The sequence below is a fragment of the Haliotis cracherodii genome, unplaced genomic scaffold (genome assembly GCF_022045235.1).
Source record: "Haliotis cracherodii isolate W230 unplaced genomic scaffold, xgHalCrac1.p SCAF_13, whole genome shotgun sequence".
Classification (NCBI taxonomy): Eukaryota; Metazoa; Mollusca; class Gastropoda; order Lepetellida; family Haliotidae; genus Haliotis; species Haliotis cracherodii.
The window spans coordinates 23539252-23555211 of record NW_027266268.1 but is presented as its reverse complement, the minus strand read 5'-3'; the positions used below and the strand labels follow the sequence as shown (position 1 = coordinate 23555211).

At 40.7% G+C, this 15960-nt stretch overlaps 1 protein-coding gene across 1 annotated transcript in view; it reads left to right on the top strand.

Annotated features, from left to right (window-relative positions):
* LOC139459784 (gamma-aminobutyric acid type B receptor subunit 1-like) overlaps positions 1–15960 on the top strand; it is a 29106-nt gene extending 13146 nt beyond the window's left edge. Inside the window, exons 11-19 of the mRNA XM_071241451.1 lie at positions 155–305; positions 1218–1350; positions 2118–2225; positions 3981–4185; positions 4998–5125; positions 6597–6725; positions 7855–7995; positions 8701–9037; positions 11971–15960. Coding sequence (XP_071097552.1) covers positions 155–305; positions 1218–1350; positions 2118–2225; positions 3981–4185; positions 4998–5125; positions 6597–6725; positions 7855–7995; positions 8701–9003 — 1298 coding nt within the window. The 3' untranslated portion in view covers positions 9004–9037; positions 11971–15960. The remainder of the gene's footprint in view (positions 1–154; positions 306–1217; positions 1351–2117; positions 2226–3980; positions 4186–4997; positions 5126–6596; positions 6726–7854; positions 7996–8700; positions 9038–11970) is intronic.

The following is a 15960-nucleotide window of genomic DNA, read 5'->3' as shown; positions in this document are numbered from 1 at the left end:
TCAAGATTTTCAAGTTTGTTAATTTGTCTCTACAAGATGTTCAAAGCTACTTGAGATATTGATGCATCTAACAGTTTGTAACACTCTGACAACACTGCTGGTATATCGTATGCTGCACTGACTACACTATATCATGTGCTGTGTGGTATTTTAGGAGGAAAGTCGCCACCTGACCGGACAAAGGTCATCGACCATCTGCGTGTCGTGTCGAAGATGTTATACTTTGCGATGTGCGCCCTTGCTGCTGTTGGCATCATCGTTGGGAGCGTGTGTCTCGCCTTCAACTACACCAACAGGCACAGACGGTGAGGGGCTGGTTGTAACCTTTAAGTTCAAAATCTACAGTTACGCCAACATTTACTACGTCTATACTTTGTCCTCTCTACTCGCTCCAGCCCTGTTATCTGTCACTATTATCTATCCCAGTACTGACTTGGGCAGAGGCCAATCTTCTAGCACTCACCCACCACCTGTCTTTCCTGCTTGAGGAAAGACAGTTGTCTCAGGTCAAAAGCCCACCCCATTTTAGAAAAAAGAGGTACATGATCAGTGAGTTGGAGTGGTTACTTTTGATCCGCAAGTTTTACACAACAGAAATCAGGTCACCAGTGTACAATAGCCCATGCCCGAACTTTTGATAAAGCAATCAGTTAATTAGGCTACTGACTGAGGTGAATGGGTTTCATCATCCTGTTCAAGATTATTGCACCTGTCCGTGCGTGTGCGTGCACATGCGTGTGCTTGTGTGTGTTTGCTTCTACTAATCCGGACAAATGCCCGATTTGAAATTTTAGCACACTGAGACACTATGCTTCTGTTTACCCACCCAGACACAGTATACTGATTCTGAGTCAACCTTGTTTTATCCCCTTAACGCCAAATACCAGGCAGGGTAACAACAAGTACCATCTTATTACATGGTCACAGCACAAACACTTTGTAATAATAACAAAATAAAAGCATTTCTTATTTCACTTTGATGTTGACACAAGCTGTCCTGTTGTAATATTATACACTATTTACTGAGTGGAGACTATAAATAGTATTGCTAATGAAGAAACTGTCCACTCAGAATGTTTCCTTGATGCAAACGAAAACCTGCAGAAATATCTTGCAGAATCTTCTTCAAGAAAGGGAGATAACTCAGTAGTCATTCAGAGTGCATACCACTAGAAAAAAAGGTTAACATTATACACAGAGTGTTATATGGATTACAGGTGTGTGGCATTGTCCCAGCCCAGCATCAACAGTCTCACCGTGATTGGCTGCATGCTGTGTCTCTTCTGTATCTTCCTCCTTGGACTTGATGGGAAGTTTGTATCAGCACAGAGCTATCCTGTCATTTGCCAGGTGAGATTCTGTAACTGGATCAGGGTTCCATTGCACAAAGTGATCATCACGACAATCGTAACTCCCATTCTTTCACATGTATTCACAATTGTCATAGCGCTACGACAATCGTAACCCCCATTCTTTAACATATATTTACAATCGTCGCAAAACTGGGACAATTGTACCCTCCATTCTTTAACATATATTTACAATCATCATAATGCTCACGACTTCTTTGTGGAAGGAGGCCAGTGGGTTAATCTAGGCTTCCTAGGGCCTAGTGTTTGTCAGTTAGTCTTGACAAAAATAGTTTGTCTGATTTATGTATGAATTTAACAAACAGAATTAAGAAAAGCTGAGTACTGTATTTCCTCTTAGACATTGGATCTCCAATACAAATCAGCCTGTAAGTAATGCTGGGTACTACGCTCTGTCAAAAAAAATAAAAGCCATGCCTTAATTAGATCCCGGGTCCATCATTTTTATTAAATTAAAGATCCCTATCACATTACCTTACAGCATGCAATAAATACTCCCTTCACTTTATGGTGTACCTGCAAATGTAGCCTTTCCATGACTGTAGAATTTGGTTAGTTAGTGAATTACCAATGTGCCAGCATTCAACAGAATAGAAGCCATGTCTCTAACAGCTTGAAATTAATAGATTCCTGGGCTTCTTATACAGGAAATATGGTCCTTTGTTTCTGAGGAATAGATATTTTGCCACTTACCATCAGGAAATATATGTAAGAGTGTAGAGTGACGTTGATGTTGTTGTTGTGCAGGTGGAGGCATGGCTGCTGTCGGTGGGGTTCACGCTGGGATACGGGAGTATGTTCTCAAAGATCTGGACAGTGCATCAGCTCACAACGTCACGCAAGAAGGATCGAAAAGTGAGACATTCCTACCCCTCGTTTGTGTTTGGAGTTGATAAGTGAGTGAAGGGGTTGACTTCTTACTGAGGCAAGTGAGTTAACTGACTATAAAAGTCCAGTTCCTACCCTTGTCAAACTAGGCTGGTATTTCGGAGTTACATTTTGGCTGGACTAACAAGTCTATGCATAGTCCAATCAAAACCACGTAACACACTACATGGATTTCAATGTGCAGATGTTGGTCGACTGCAGTATTTACAAAGCGTGTGTACGGCCAGTTTGGCGTCGACAGATATTTTGAAAATCTTTTCATGTTTTTTTAATCTAGGTGCTCACATGATTTGATGCAATTTGCAGTTTTATAACAAAGTAGATCATGATTATCGGTCAGATTGTTTTGACTGGATGCTGTCATTTTGTTTGAAGCAAATGCAAGTTATGTGAGAATCTAATTGGTCAATAGGAGGGACAAGAAGGGACATAACTTGTGATAGCCACTAGTGACGCTACGATCGAACCTGGAAATTCCAGCCTAGTTCAGCAAGAGTAGGAACTGTAGTCAGTTAACGACCTTTCCTCGGAAAGATGATAGGTTTGACGATGCTTTGAACAGTACTTCATTCAATTCAAAGCCCAAGGTGATGCTGGTTTTAGACGTTGACAACTTTGGTGAAACCCACAAGTACAGGTATGGTGCTGACAAACCTAGAAACATAATCAGGGCGGATCTGGGATTTGAACCCGCAATGATAGGTTTCTTGCACGCCTAAGGGATGCAACTCTACACAGCAAAGACGTCTGGACCATCTGTAATGCCTGACAGAGTGTGAACTAAAAGAGCTGGAAGCTGTACATCGTGTATATCTGTTTACAGTCAGTAAAGAGCTGGGAGCTGTACATCGTGTATATCTGATTACAGTCAGTAAAGAGCTGGGAGCTGTATATCGTGTATATCTTATTACAGTCAGTAAAGAGCTGGGAGCTGTACATCGTGTATATCTGATTACAGTCAGTAAAGAGCTGGGAGCTGTATATCGTGTATATCTGATTACAGTCAGTAAAGAGCTGGGAGCTGTACCTCGTGTATATCTGATTACAGTCAGTAAAGAGCTGGGAGCTGTATATCGTGTATATCTGATTACAGTCAGTAAAGAGCTTGGAGCTGTACATCGTGTATATCTGATTACAGTCAGTAAAGAGCTGGGAGCTGTACATCGTGTATATCTGTTTACAGTCAGTAAAGAGCTGGGAGCTGTACATTGTGTATATCTGTTTACAGTCAGTAAAGAGCGTGGAGCTGTATATCTTGTATATCTGATTACAGTCAGTAAAGAGCTGTGAGCTGTATATCTTGTATATTTGATAACAGTCAGTAAAGAGCTGGGAGCTGTATATCTTGTATATCTGATTACAGTCAGTAAAGAGCTGGGAGCTGTACATGGTGTATATCTGATTACAGTCAGTAAAGAGCTGGGAGCTGTACATCGTGTATATCTGAAAACAGTCAGTAAAGAGCTGGGAGCTGTACATCGTGTATATCTGATTACAGTCAGTAAAGAGCTGGAGCTGTGCATTGTGTATATCTGATTACAGTCAGTAAAGAGCTGGGAGCTGTACATCGTGTATATCTGTTTACAGTCAGTAAAGAGCGTGGAGCTGTACATCGTGTATATCTGAAAACAGTCAGTAAAGAGCTGGGAGCTGTATATCGTGTATATCTGATTACAGTCAGTAAAGAGCTGGGAGCTGTATATCGTGTATATCTGATTACAGTCAGTAAAGAGCTGGGAGCTGTACATCGTGGTGACCATCCTGCTGCTGCTGGACATCAGTGTATTGGTGGCGTGGCAGATCCTCGACCCCCTGCAGAGGAAGCTGGACCGATTCAGTCTGGAGGCGCCGACGGACACGGAAGAGGACATCCAACTCCGCCCAATGCTGGAGCACTGCAACTCCGACAACCTCACTGTGTGGCTGGGTATGTTACCATGGCAACTGTGAAGTTGAAAGAAATTTGAATGGAAGCAACGATTTTACAGCATTTCATTCTTTCATCATGTTTATGTTTTATGCTTTAAATTTTATACTTTTAAAAGATTATTTACCTAAAAAGTATGTTTTGGAAAGTTTCTTATGAAAGGAAATCTGAGGACATGTGTCCATAGCACAATACCTGTGTATATTATGCCTCAAAGTGAGATTGACCAATCAGAGAGCAGAACTACTAACCCCACATGAGCCTGTATACCATCAGTAAAAATCCAAGATGGTTGTTACTGACCTAATATGAGACCATACACTGTCAGTAGCAGCCATTTTGGATTTTCCAACACCTCACATATTTCACATGAAAATTCTGTAACAGAAATTTGTTATGCGACACTGTTTTGTGTTTTAATATCATTAATTTTAATGTGCAAGAACATTAATATTTTTTTATAGAAAGTTTGTGACTTTATTGACAAACATTACAGTTAAAAGTATCAACAAGGTTTGGCCTCTAAGGTTTAAAGAGTAGTCTCCCTTTGACCCTTTGACAGTTGTTTGTGTCATGTTTACATTTTGTCATGACATGTGCGATATGGATACCAGATAGTGTAAACTTTTCAACATCAGAAATTCATTATGGTGTCTTTAGTTGCCGTGTATGGTATAATACGTCGTTTTGGCTGATGCCTCGCCCAGTATATTTTGGCTAACCTAATATGACACAGTTAACGGCAACTAAAGACACCATAACTAATAGAATAGTATTGTCCAGCTGTCCAGTGTACCCTCTCTCTGTTCCAGGGGTGCTGTTCGGCTACAAGGGGATCCTACTCATATTTGGGATCTTTCTGGCGTATGAGACACGTAGTGTCAAACTCAAGCAGGTCAACGACTCCCGCTTTGTCGGCATGGCAATCTATAATGTTGTTGTAAGTGTGATACCTGGATAACTGGAGGACTTCTGTTTGTCTCAGATATTTTAATTCAAGAGTTTCATTGCTCAAACAATTCCGAAATTCATCTATTATGGTACATAACCATTTTTTTAGTAGCATCAGAATTCATTCCTTCTCACTCATCACCTGCCAATACACCAACTCACTCACCCGGGCTGGGACGAGTCAAAATTTCCTACCCAGGTACCCAAACCCCTATTACCTGACCCTACCCAGGTACCCACACCCCTATCACCTGACCCTACCCAGGTACCAACACCCCTATTACCTGACCCTACCCAGGTACCCACACCCCTATTACCTGACCCTACCCAGGTACCCACACCCCTATTACCTGACCCTACCCAGGTACCCACACCCCTATTACCTGACCCTACCCAGGTACCCACACCCCTTTTACCTGACCCTACTAAGGTTCCCGCTGTAGGTCTCAAGAGATAGGTACAAAATGTCTGATTGGGAAAATGTATTTAGATACGCGTTCCAACCATCTGGTTATGCATATACACCGAAGATGACTGAAGTTTTATCTTTATTCAAACATAAATAAGTCAGAAGGAATGCGTTCATGGTCATGAATAAATGTGAACAATAGTGACAATATATCATGTAAGTAACCACAGGTCCAGGTAGTCCTGTGGGTACCCAGGACCTACTTAGTAGCCACACAACCCAAGCTACCCATCCCAGCCCTATCACTCATTCACAGTTTCACTAAACCAACTGCCCTCCAACGCACTAACTCACCCTAAATGTAGATCACTACCTAATCCTTCTCCCACCCCCCACCCCACCCCCCCACACACAGTACACACACAATCGTCACCCACACACCCCTGACTAGTGTAGAGCACTACCTAATACTTCTCTCCTCCCCCACCCCCCCACACACACACACAGTACACACACAATCGTCACCCTCACACCCCTGACTAGTGTAGAGCACTACCAAATCCTTCTCCCACCCCCCCACCCCCCCCCCCCCCACCCCACACACAGTACACACACAATCGTCACCCTCACACCCCTGACTAGTGTAGAGCACTACCTAATCCTTCTCTCCTCCCCCACCCACACACACACAAAGTACACACACATCGTCACACTCACACTCCTGACTAGTGTAGAGGACTACCTAATCCTTCTCTCCTCATCCCCCCCCCCCCCCACACACACAGTACACACACATTTAGCACACACAATCGTCATACTTACACCCCTGACTAGTGTAAAGCAGTACCTAATCCTTCTCTCCTCCCCCACCCACCCCCTATACACAAATAGCACACACACAGTTGTTACCCTCACACCCCTGACTACTGTAAAGTACTACCTAATCCTTCTATGCCCACCCACCCCCTATACACACATAGCACACACACAATCATCACCTTATCATTCCTAATCCTGCTGCCCACCCACTATGTATGTCTTTGTGTGACAGGTTCTATGCGTCATCACGGCACCAATCAGCCTCATCATTGGCAACCAGGAAAATGCCACATTTGCATTTGTTGCGCTGGCCATCGTCTTGTGCAGCTTCCTCTCCATGGGCCTCATCTTTGCACCCAAGGTGAGCTGTAATATCATTCCAGACAAGTCAAAACTCCCATTGACATAACACTACAAAACATACTCGGAAACAAAGGGCTCATTCGACAATATTTCCAAGGGATGATATGCATGTATCACCAAAGCAAACTTATTACTATAAATATAAGACAAAAACAATTTTCACATGAGTAATTTGGGAGGCAATGTGTGCTGAATTCCAGAAATCAATGAAGTAACAGCAACCATGTCTCAATGTCTGCATAACGGCTTTCCTCCCACATTAACCTGACACACCATGATATAACTGGAATACTACTTGCCCACTCTGTGTCTAAGTTGGGACATTAGGGATAGACTCAGCCACTTGTCTGTTAGTCCGTGACTAGTGAAAATGAAGAGGGACTGCTTGTTGTCATCCAAAATCAAGTTACTGTACAAAAAACACTTGTCCAAAATCATCACTAGTTGGGTATGACAAATGGGGTCTATCCATGGATAGTCTTTGAAAGACATCAATGTTTTTTATTTTTTCAGATTATGAAAATCCATGAGCTTTAACGCTTCCAAATATCATACCATTGTCACACCAAATAGTCCATCTTCGCGAGGCAAGAGAGTTAACTGACTATATACTAGGCTGGAATTATGGAGTTTTGGCTGGACTAAGGAGTCTATGCACATTCAAATCAAAAATTGCATAATGAAAGTGACATCTGGTTCGTAAACTGCTGTGCAGATTTCGGTCAATTGCAGGATTTGCAAAAAATATGTTCTCTCAATTCAGTGTCAGAGGATATTTTCCAAACTTCTTCATGTTTTTAATCAAGGTTCTGACTTGATTTGATGCACTCTGTGAGGTAAGACACGTTTTTTCACAATGTAGATCTTGATTATCGGTCAGATCGTCTTGACGGGGCGCTGCCATATTGCTTGAAGTAAATGCAATTGACATGAAGAGGGAATCTGATTGGTCAATAGGGAGGAAATAGAACGGACATCCCTCATAATAGCAAAATTCCAGCCTAGTTCGGCAAAGGTAGAAACTGGACTTTTAAAGACAGTTAACTCTCTTGCCTTGGGAAGATGCAAATAGTCATACCATTGCTTGTGTTATTGAGATCTTGTTTGATTCTGTAACATGACTGCAGATGATTGAGATTGTCCGCAACCCACAACGTAACGGACAGGAAGTGAGATCACTGACTGACTCACTGGTGAGTCGCGAGGAGGAAGAGAGACATCAGAGGCTCTTGGTGGAGAACGAACAACTCAAGAAACAGATTGCAGAGGTAACCCTTAAATCACAAACTATAACTATGTAAGACATCAAGGTCTGCTAGTCCAGCATATTCCTCAGTTCCTTTCTCAGAGATTCCCAGTTTTTAGTGTCATTTGTGTTGTTCATAACAATGTTGTTTCTCGAACTTACTAAAAAGGCAGAAAATCTTTCGCTTTCATTCATGCAGATGATATGACATTGATTAAACACCATTCTCTCTATTCCACAAAATATTTCCATAATAGTACCTTGATTAATCGCATCAAAGTTTGTTTGTTTTGTTTGTTTGTTGTTTAACGCCACACTTAGCAATATTCCAGCTATATGACGGCGGTCTGTAAATAATTGAGTCTGGACCAAACAATCAAGTTATTGACATCATGAGCATCGATCCACTCAATTGGGATACGATGACATGCATCAACCAAGTCAGCAAACCTGACCACCCGATCCCATTAGTCGCCTCTTATGACAAGCATAATTGCCTTTTATGGCAATCATGTGTTGCTAAAGACCTATTCTACCCTGGATCTTCACTGGTCCAAAGTACACATGGATATGAATTCCGAAAGAATTGAAAGTAAATCAAATTGATTTGTTGTAGATGTTAGAATTATTTGGTTATTTAAAAAAAGTAACGATTATTAAGTTTGTGAGTTAATAAAATAATTTAAGTGTTTTGTTAACTCTGAGACACACAATGTGATTTTTACAGATGGAGGACCGAGTCCGTGAGCTGAACATTAGGCTGCAGGAGAAAACACAACAGCGAGCACAGCTCACACAAGGTCAAAGTCAGGTGACTGGTCGTATCACCGTGGATACGGGGGAGGTTGAGGTTGAAGCCAATGAGATTGGAGCAGATCGTGAGGTGGGCGAGTCATCACATCTACTCGGGAAGGCGTTTGCAGAGGATGGGATCATCACCGTAGATGCAAACTCGGATTCAGGACTTGCTAGCGGCTCATTTGCCAAAAGCTCAAAAACATCGGCATCAGATTCAGAACCATTTTGTTGAAGGGGAGACAAGGATACTTCAAACTAAAGCTGAGGTCTTTGTTTTTCTCAATTTTTTCGAATCCCTTAGGGTACGTAAGTAGATGAGTCGGGGGTTGTTATGATGTCATCAGCTGTAGTGTCACGTGACTTCAACACATCAAAGTGGAATTCCCTATGTGACATGACCCCTGTTGTTGTTGGTTTTTCGCGAAAAAAAATAATAGTCTTGGTTCTCAGGAATCCCCCGAATCATAATATAGTCTGCTGCACGTTACAATTTTAATTCATTTAATTATATATTTTTCAAATCCTAATACTTAAAAACAATGCGATCCAAAATAGCACCCAATTACTTCCCTTTACATGCACACTGCTTTACTGTACATCTCTTGTCATGGTCATGGCAACAATAGGAGTTTGTATGCTTGGTTACGTAGGGAGGCCTTTTCCATGTTTATGGTTCACAACTGTTTATGTGGTTACATACTAGTTTGAACAAGCAAAAAAAACAAAACACACAGCCCGCCCTCACGATATCTTCAGAATCATTGCCTGTTTTAAGCCTTACAGGCATCTTTAAGTCATGACAGCTTCATTTTATGACTTATATTTAATGACAGGTGTATTTCTATACTGTCTCCTTGTGATCCCCTTGGTACCACTGCCACTGGCCAGTCAGACATGACGATTCGTAGCAGATTACTCAGTCCATTCAACAAATTCCATACGTTCTCATCCAGAAGATGCAGAAGACCTGGGTTCGATTCCCGACATGGGTACAATGTGTGAAGCCCATTTCTGATGTCCCCCGCCGTGATATTGCTGGAATATTGCTAAAAGCGGCGTAAAACCATACTCACTCACTCACTCACTTTTTTCAAATCTACACATTTCATAAACATGTGTCACAAAATGTTCATTGATAAGATATCAACATGAAACACAATATCCATATGCATGTTTATCCTTTGTTTACAATGGTTGTACGGTTCCATGTTCAGACACTGGACCCTTTGGATGTCTGAACATTCTGTCACTGTGATGTGTAAAGATATTTGATATTTCTCGAGGTCGCGATTTGTAAGAATCTTTTTGGGTTTTGCAAAATAATCTGTAAATCATACAGACTTCCATTAGCATAGACCACTCTGATTTCAGTCTGAGTATGTTTGTTTACAAACAAGAGAAAAGTCCGGTCACGTGATAGACTAATTAGCTTTTGGCAGTGGTGTGACGCTAAGTCGTCAGAGTCTGATTCTATGCTGCTATGAAGACTGTTGTCTTCAGTATGTTTTGTTCCGTCTTCCGCCATGTGTCCTCCATACACCTTCCCACCATTCTGGAGTAATTGTTTATCTGCCACACTCAACCAGGGCCTGTTCCACAAAGCCATCTTAGCGCTAAGGTGATCGTAACTCCCACACTTTTACACTGGCTTACGATAGTCGTAGCGCTAAGATCGCTTTGTGGAACAGTGTCCAGGGCCTGTTCCACAAAGCCATCTTGTCGCTAAGGTGATCGTAACTCCCATACTTTTACACTGGCTTACGATAGTCGTAGCGCTAAGATCGCTTTGTGGAACGGTGCCCTTCAAACAGTACTGCATCCTACTGTATTGTATCTTTATTCTATATTGATAAATATCCTGGATACATTCACTACCACAGCATCATTTTGAGCTGGAAATATTCCTGTCAGCACAAATTGAAAGTGACACTGGTATCCATATCATCAGAGGCATTATAATTTGCTGTGCAGAGTTTCCTTCCTTTAGCATGGCAGGATCCAAAGTTCATGGGTTTGAATCTAAGATTCACCCTGATTATGTTTCTAAGTTTGCCAGCACTATAACCATGTCCATGGGTTTCACTAGAGTTTAGGCTGGGACGAGTCCAAATTTACTACCCAGGTACCCGCCCCCCCCTATTATCCAACCCTACCCAGGTACGCAGTGTAGGTCTCAAGAGTTGGGTACATAGTGTCTGATTGGGAATAGTTTGACCGTAGCCCTTGACAGAATGTATTTAGATACATGTATTAAACGATCTGGTAATGCATACACGGAAGTTGACTGAAGTTTTATCTTTATTCTAACATAAAAGTCAGAAGGAATGGGTGCATAGTCAGAAAGAAATGGTGACAAAAGAGATGGGGATGTCACCTCCAAAACAACTCATGCTGGCGAATGGGTCCATGATAATTTCATAATAAAATGAAGATATTTACCTCAAGGTATCCTGGATACCAGTAGTGAGGCATCTCATGTAGTTTCTGCTCACATGGATTGGAAATACCGTATTCGACGTAATAAGCGCCCCGCTCTAATAGAGCCAACGGCGATATTTGCTGATATATTGGCTAGTAAACAATCCTAATCAGCACCCCTTCCGATTGATCAATGTACACAATACTTATTTATTCGCGTATATGCACATTCGTGAGTTATATGCACCCTTTATTATGGGCAATTAAATTATGGAAAAATATATCTGTCGTACATAAACATTTCAGGCTGTCACCATAAACCATGAAATTTATCTTTCAACTCTGTTTTTTTTTCCACCAAAATAATTTTCTAATAAGAGCCTCCTATTTTGTAATTTTGAGAGCATCCTGGGCGCTTATTACGTCGAATACGGTACTCTAATTAATGGGATCTGCATCCCATGGATGTTGCAACCACGTGGGAAGCTAGAGTGAGCAGGTATTGGATTCCAGTAAGTTAGATCTGAGGGAGGTGATGTGAGAACACTTTTAATGTCACTTATTGTACGTTTGACCAACCTCCTTCCCAGCGTGTAACACCTTTGATACACTCTCGGTAACATCGCTGCCACCAGTGTGGGCGTGGCCATTACAAGAATCTTAAAATTGGCCACCAAATGTAGTTTTTATGTCTTTGGGAATGCCAATACAGTTATTTTTTAAAAGGTTTACGACTGACCATATTTCCCAGATTAATTTGAATTTTTGTCTGTTTGATCAGATTGGTTCGAGATTGCAGACGAACAGAGGAAATCACTCAAATCCCTCCTTACATGACCACATATCAAAGTGGGGAGTTTTGACTGGTGGCAGCGATAGTATAGAGAGCTTCCCAAATGGGCTGTCGCTGTGGGGAGCTTGACATTTTACCTCTTTGAATCTGTTGGAAATAATGAAGATGTTATGTTATGATCATATTTACAGATCATTTATATATATTATTTGTGTTAGAGAGAATTCGTCTTATTGTGTCAGTGCAACCATTCATGTTGTGTTTGTGCTACAGTTGATATTGCCATAGTCAGAGTTTCTCAACCCAGCCCTTCACGTTTTACATTCAGATTACTGTATTCGACGTAATAAGCGCCAAGGGCGCTTTCAAAATTAGAAATAGGGGGCTCTTATTAGAATATAATTTGGTGAAAGGGTTGAAAGATCGTAAATTTCGTGGTTTATGCTGACAGCCAGAAATGACACAAAAGAAAAGTCTGTGCGTATTATACACAACAGATATATTTTTCAAGAATTTAATTGCCCATAATTAAGGGTGCATATAACACACGAGTGCGTGTTATACACGAATAAATAAGTCTTGTGTACATGGTTCAATCGGAAGGGTGCTATTTGGGATTGTTCACAAGCCAATATATCAGCAAATATCGCCGTGGGCGCTTATTACGTCGAATACGGTAACTTGATTTTGTAAGCAAGGATGGTAGTTTATTTGTCTGAAATCTGGAAGACAAATTTGTCAAAACAAATGGTCCTTTCTGGTATTGGAGACAGGTTTGGTCAGTGTTTCATAGTAGCCTTAGAAACAATGTTCCTTTTATGGAAGTAACTGTTGAAAAAGATGGACACCTGTTGTTAGCAACAGTTTTACCCTTGGGTCAAGGTCATCTTGTCATCTTTTGAGCTGACCTCGTCCCAGCTCCACTGTGTTCGGAGTCAACTTTCTGCCAAGTCTTACATGTCTGTAGATATTCCCTGTAGATATAGGAAGCACGAGGAAGTCTTGTAACCTGACGAAAGTCACCATGGTCAATGTCAAGGCCACTATACATGGCCTTTGTGTAACTATTTCTGGGGACATTTTCATGGTTATTGAGAAGTCACAACGAATTCACTTCTGGTAACTTTCTGTCTTCTATATTTTAATCTATAGATTCATTTTGTTTGGGTTTTTTTTACAAGCATTAAAGATGGTGATATTAATCCACAAAAATACCGACCAAATATAGCCACTTTTATCATAACTGGTTACTGACTGTATTTGTGTGGTAAAATCTGTAATTTGAGATTCTTTTTGAAATCAATGTTTTTATCTATTTTCAAGCTGGTCTTCCCATTAGTTGAACAACACCTAATCGCCAGCACACAAAGTCAGTGATCAAACCCACTCACCCACCTGAATCTGTACTTTACTGAGAATGTGTTGTCCCAAATATAACATTTGTTACATTTGACCACTTTCTAAATGGCATTGTGTGTTCATAGCTTTCGGCCATGTGAGCCGTGCCAATTTCCACTTGTCAGAAGTATTTGATCTACCGGTAGATTACCAGTTTTTCTGACTTTCATTTTTGTGGAAGCCTCGGTGGCTGAGTGGGTTAGATCGCTGACTTTGTGTGCTGGTGATTAGGTGCCTCACTCTGTCAGTATGGGTTCAAATCCCGGACGAGACTCAACCCAAAAAAGTATGAAAATCTGTACTTTACTGGGAAAGTGTTTTCCCAAATATAACATTTGTTACATTTGACCACTTTCTAAATAGCATTGTGTTTTCATAGCTTTCGGCCATGTGAGCCGTGCCAATTGCCACTTGTCGGAAGAGTACACAAAGTATGTGATCTAGACTATGTATCAGAATCTGTTCTTTACTTAGAAAGTGTTATCCCAAATATAACATTTGTTAGATATGGAAGTTGTACTACTCTTTCCAAATTTAGCTAGTTACATTACTTCTTTGATAGGCATTAGATGTTGGAGTATGTTATCTCTACTTACTTACATTACATTGTGGGCCCAAGGTTTAGACTGGTGGGTAAAGCGTTAGCTAAGCCTGAGTTTGATTCCAGACATGGGTACAATGTGTGACCCCCTGTTGTGATATTGCTGGATTGTGGTGTCATATAATAATACTCACTCACTCATATGGCAAGGTAGAACTACTTTTTCCTTCACAAATTCCAAACACATACAGACATGTGTATATTTTTAGACTGAATGCAATGTTCGTCGGTGAAGTTGGTTCACAGGCACCGTGAGTGTACGACAGATCATTATCGGTATTTTCAAGTTGTCATATTAAAACAATAACGGAATTGAATTGTTTGATTGCATTACTTAGAAGTTGACGGATGACAAAGTGGGGATGATTTATGGATAACAACTTCTTTGATTACCGTAATGGCGACGTTTTGGTATAGATTCTTATACCGTTGTCAAGCTTAACAACAGAAAGGATCTATACTGAAACGTCGCCTTTACAGTAAATAGAAAAGTATTTATCCATAAATTATCTTTTCCTTGTAATAACTGAAAAAAGGACAGAGAAAAGGGGTAGATAAATTCAAAACTGTTTCATAACTAAAGTCTGGAAATATGAAAGTGTGGATGTATCATTGCACTGTAGAATCAATACAGTCTCATTAAATCAGACGAAGACCCGGGTTCGATTCCCGACATGGGTACAATGTCTGAAGCCCATTACTGGTGTCCCCCGCCATGATATTGCTGGAATATTGCTAAAAGTGGCATAAAACCATACTCACTCACTCACTCACTCACTCATTAAGTCAGATCTTAGTGATTGCTATGGCTGCACTAAGATTTGCTTGGTAGCGAGCACTAAGATGTGAGTTTAATGAAATATATATAACAATTTGGAATCATTACACGAGTTCTAAGTTTGGTACTGAGATGTGATTTTTATGAGATTGGAATCAATATTAAGAATACTCGTTTTTTTCACAACTCAACTGTTGTTGGTTTACCATTTTACAGTCAAGTGACTCCAACTACTTGTGTGTAGTTTCATTGTTCTATTTACATTTATTATTTTTGAATACAATTTATTGTTATTTATCCTTGTTATATACAAACTGATCCAACTAATTTTGTGCCATGTCAAATCTTGCTTCTTATTTTCATTTATGGAGTCGGTGAGATAGCCTAGTGGTTAAAGAGTTTGCTCGTCACGGTGAAGACCAGGGTTCGATTGCAATGTGTAGCCCATTTCTGGTGTCCCCGGCCGTGCTTTAGATGGAATACTGCTAAAGGTGACGTACAGTTATACACTATGAAGATCTGTGGGGACACTGATGTATAGAAATTAGTGATTCTAGCCATGGACATGAACCTTTTGATTGCCAGATTTCAGTTATTAGTTGGAAATGGAACTGAGGCTCGTTCCACAAAGCGACGTTATCGCTACCACTGGTAAGTCCATGTTTAAGTATGGGAGTTACGATCACTTTAGTGCTACAACTGTTTTAAGTCTTTGTTAAAGTAGGGGAGTTATGATCATCTTAGAGCTACAACTGTCGTAAGTCTATGTTAAAGTAGGGGAGTTCCGATCACCTTAATGCTACAACTATCATAAGTCTATGTTTAAGTATGGGAGTTACGATCACTTTAGTGCTACAACTGTCGTAAGTCTCTGTTAAAGTAGGAGAGTTACGATCACCTTATTGCTCCTGCTGTCATAAGTCTATGTAAAAGTACGAGAGTTACGATCACCTCAGTGCTACGACTGTCGTAAGTCTATGTGAAAGTATGTGATCTACGATCACCTTAGTGCTACAACTGCCGTAAGTTTATGTTAAATTAAGAGAGTTACGATCACCTTAGTGCTACAACTGTCCATGTTCAAGTGTTGGACCTTAGTGCTGAGATTGCTTTGTGGAACGGGCCCCTGACCAGGCACTAAGATGTTTTATTTATGATGTTGAATTGCTGCTTGATTTAGTCAATAAAGTATATAAGATTC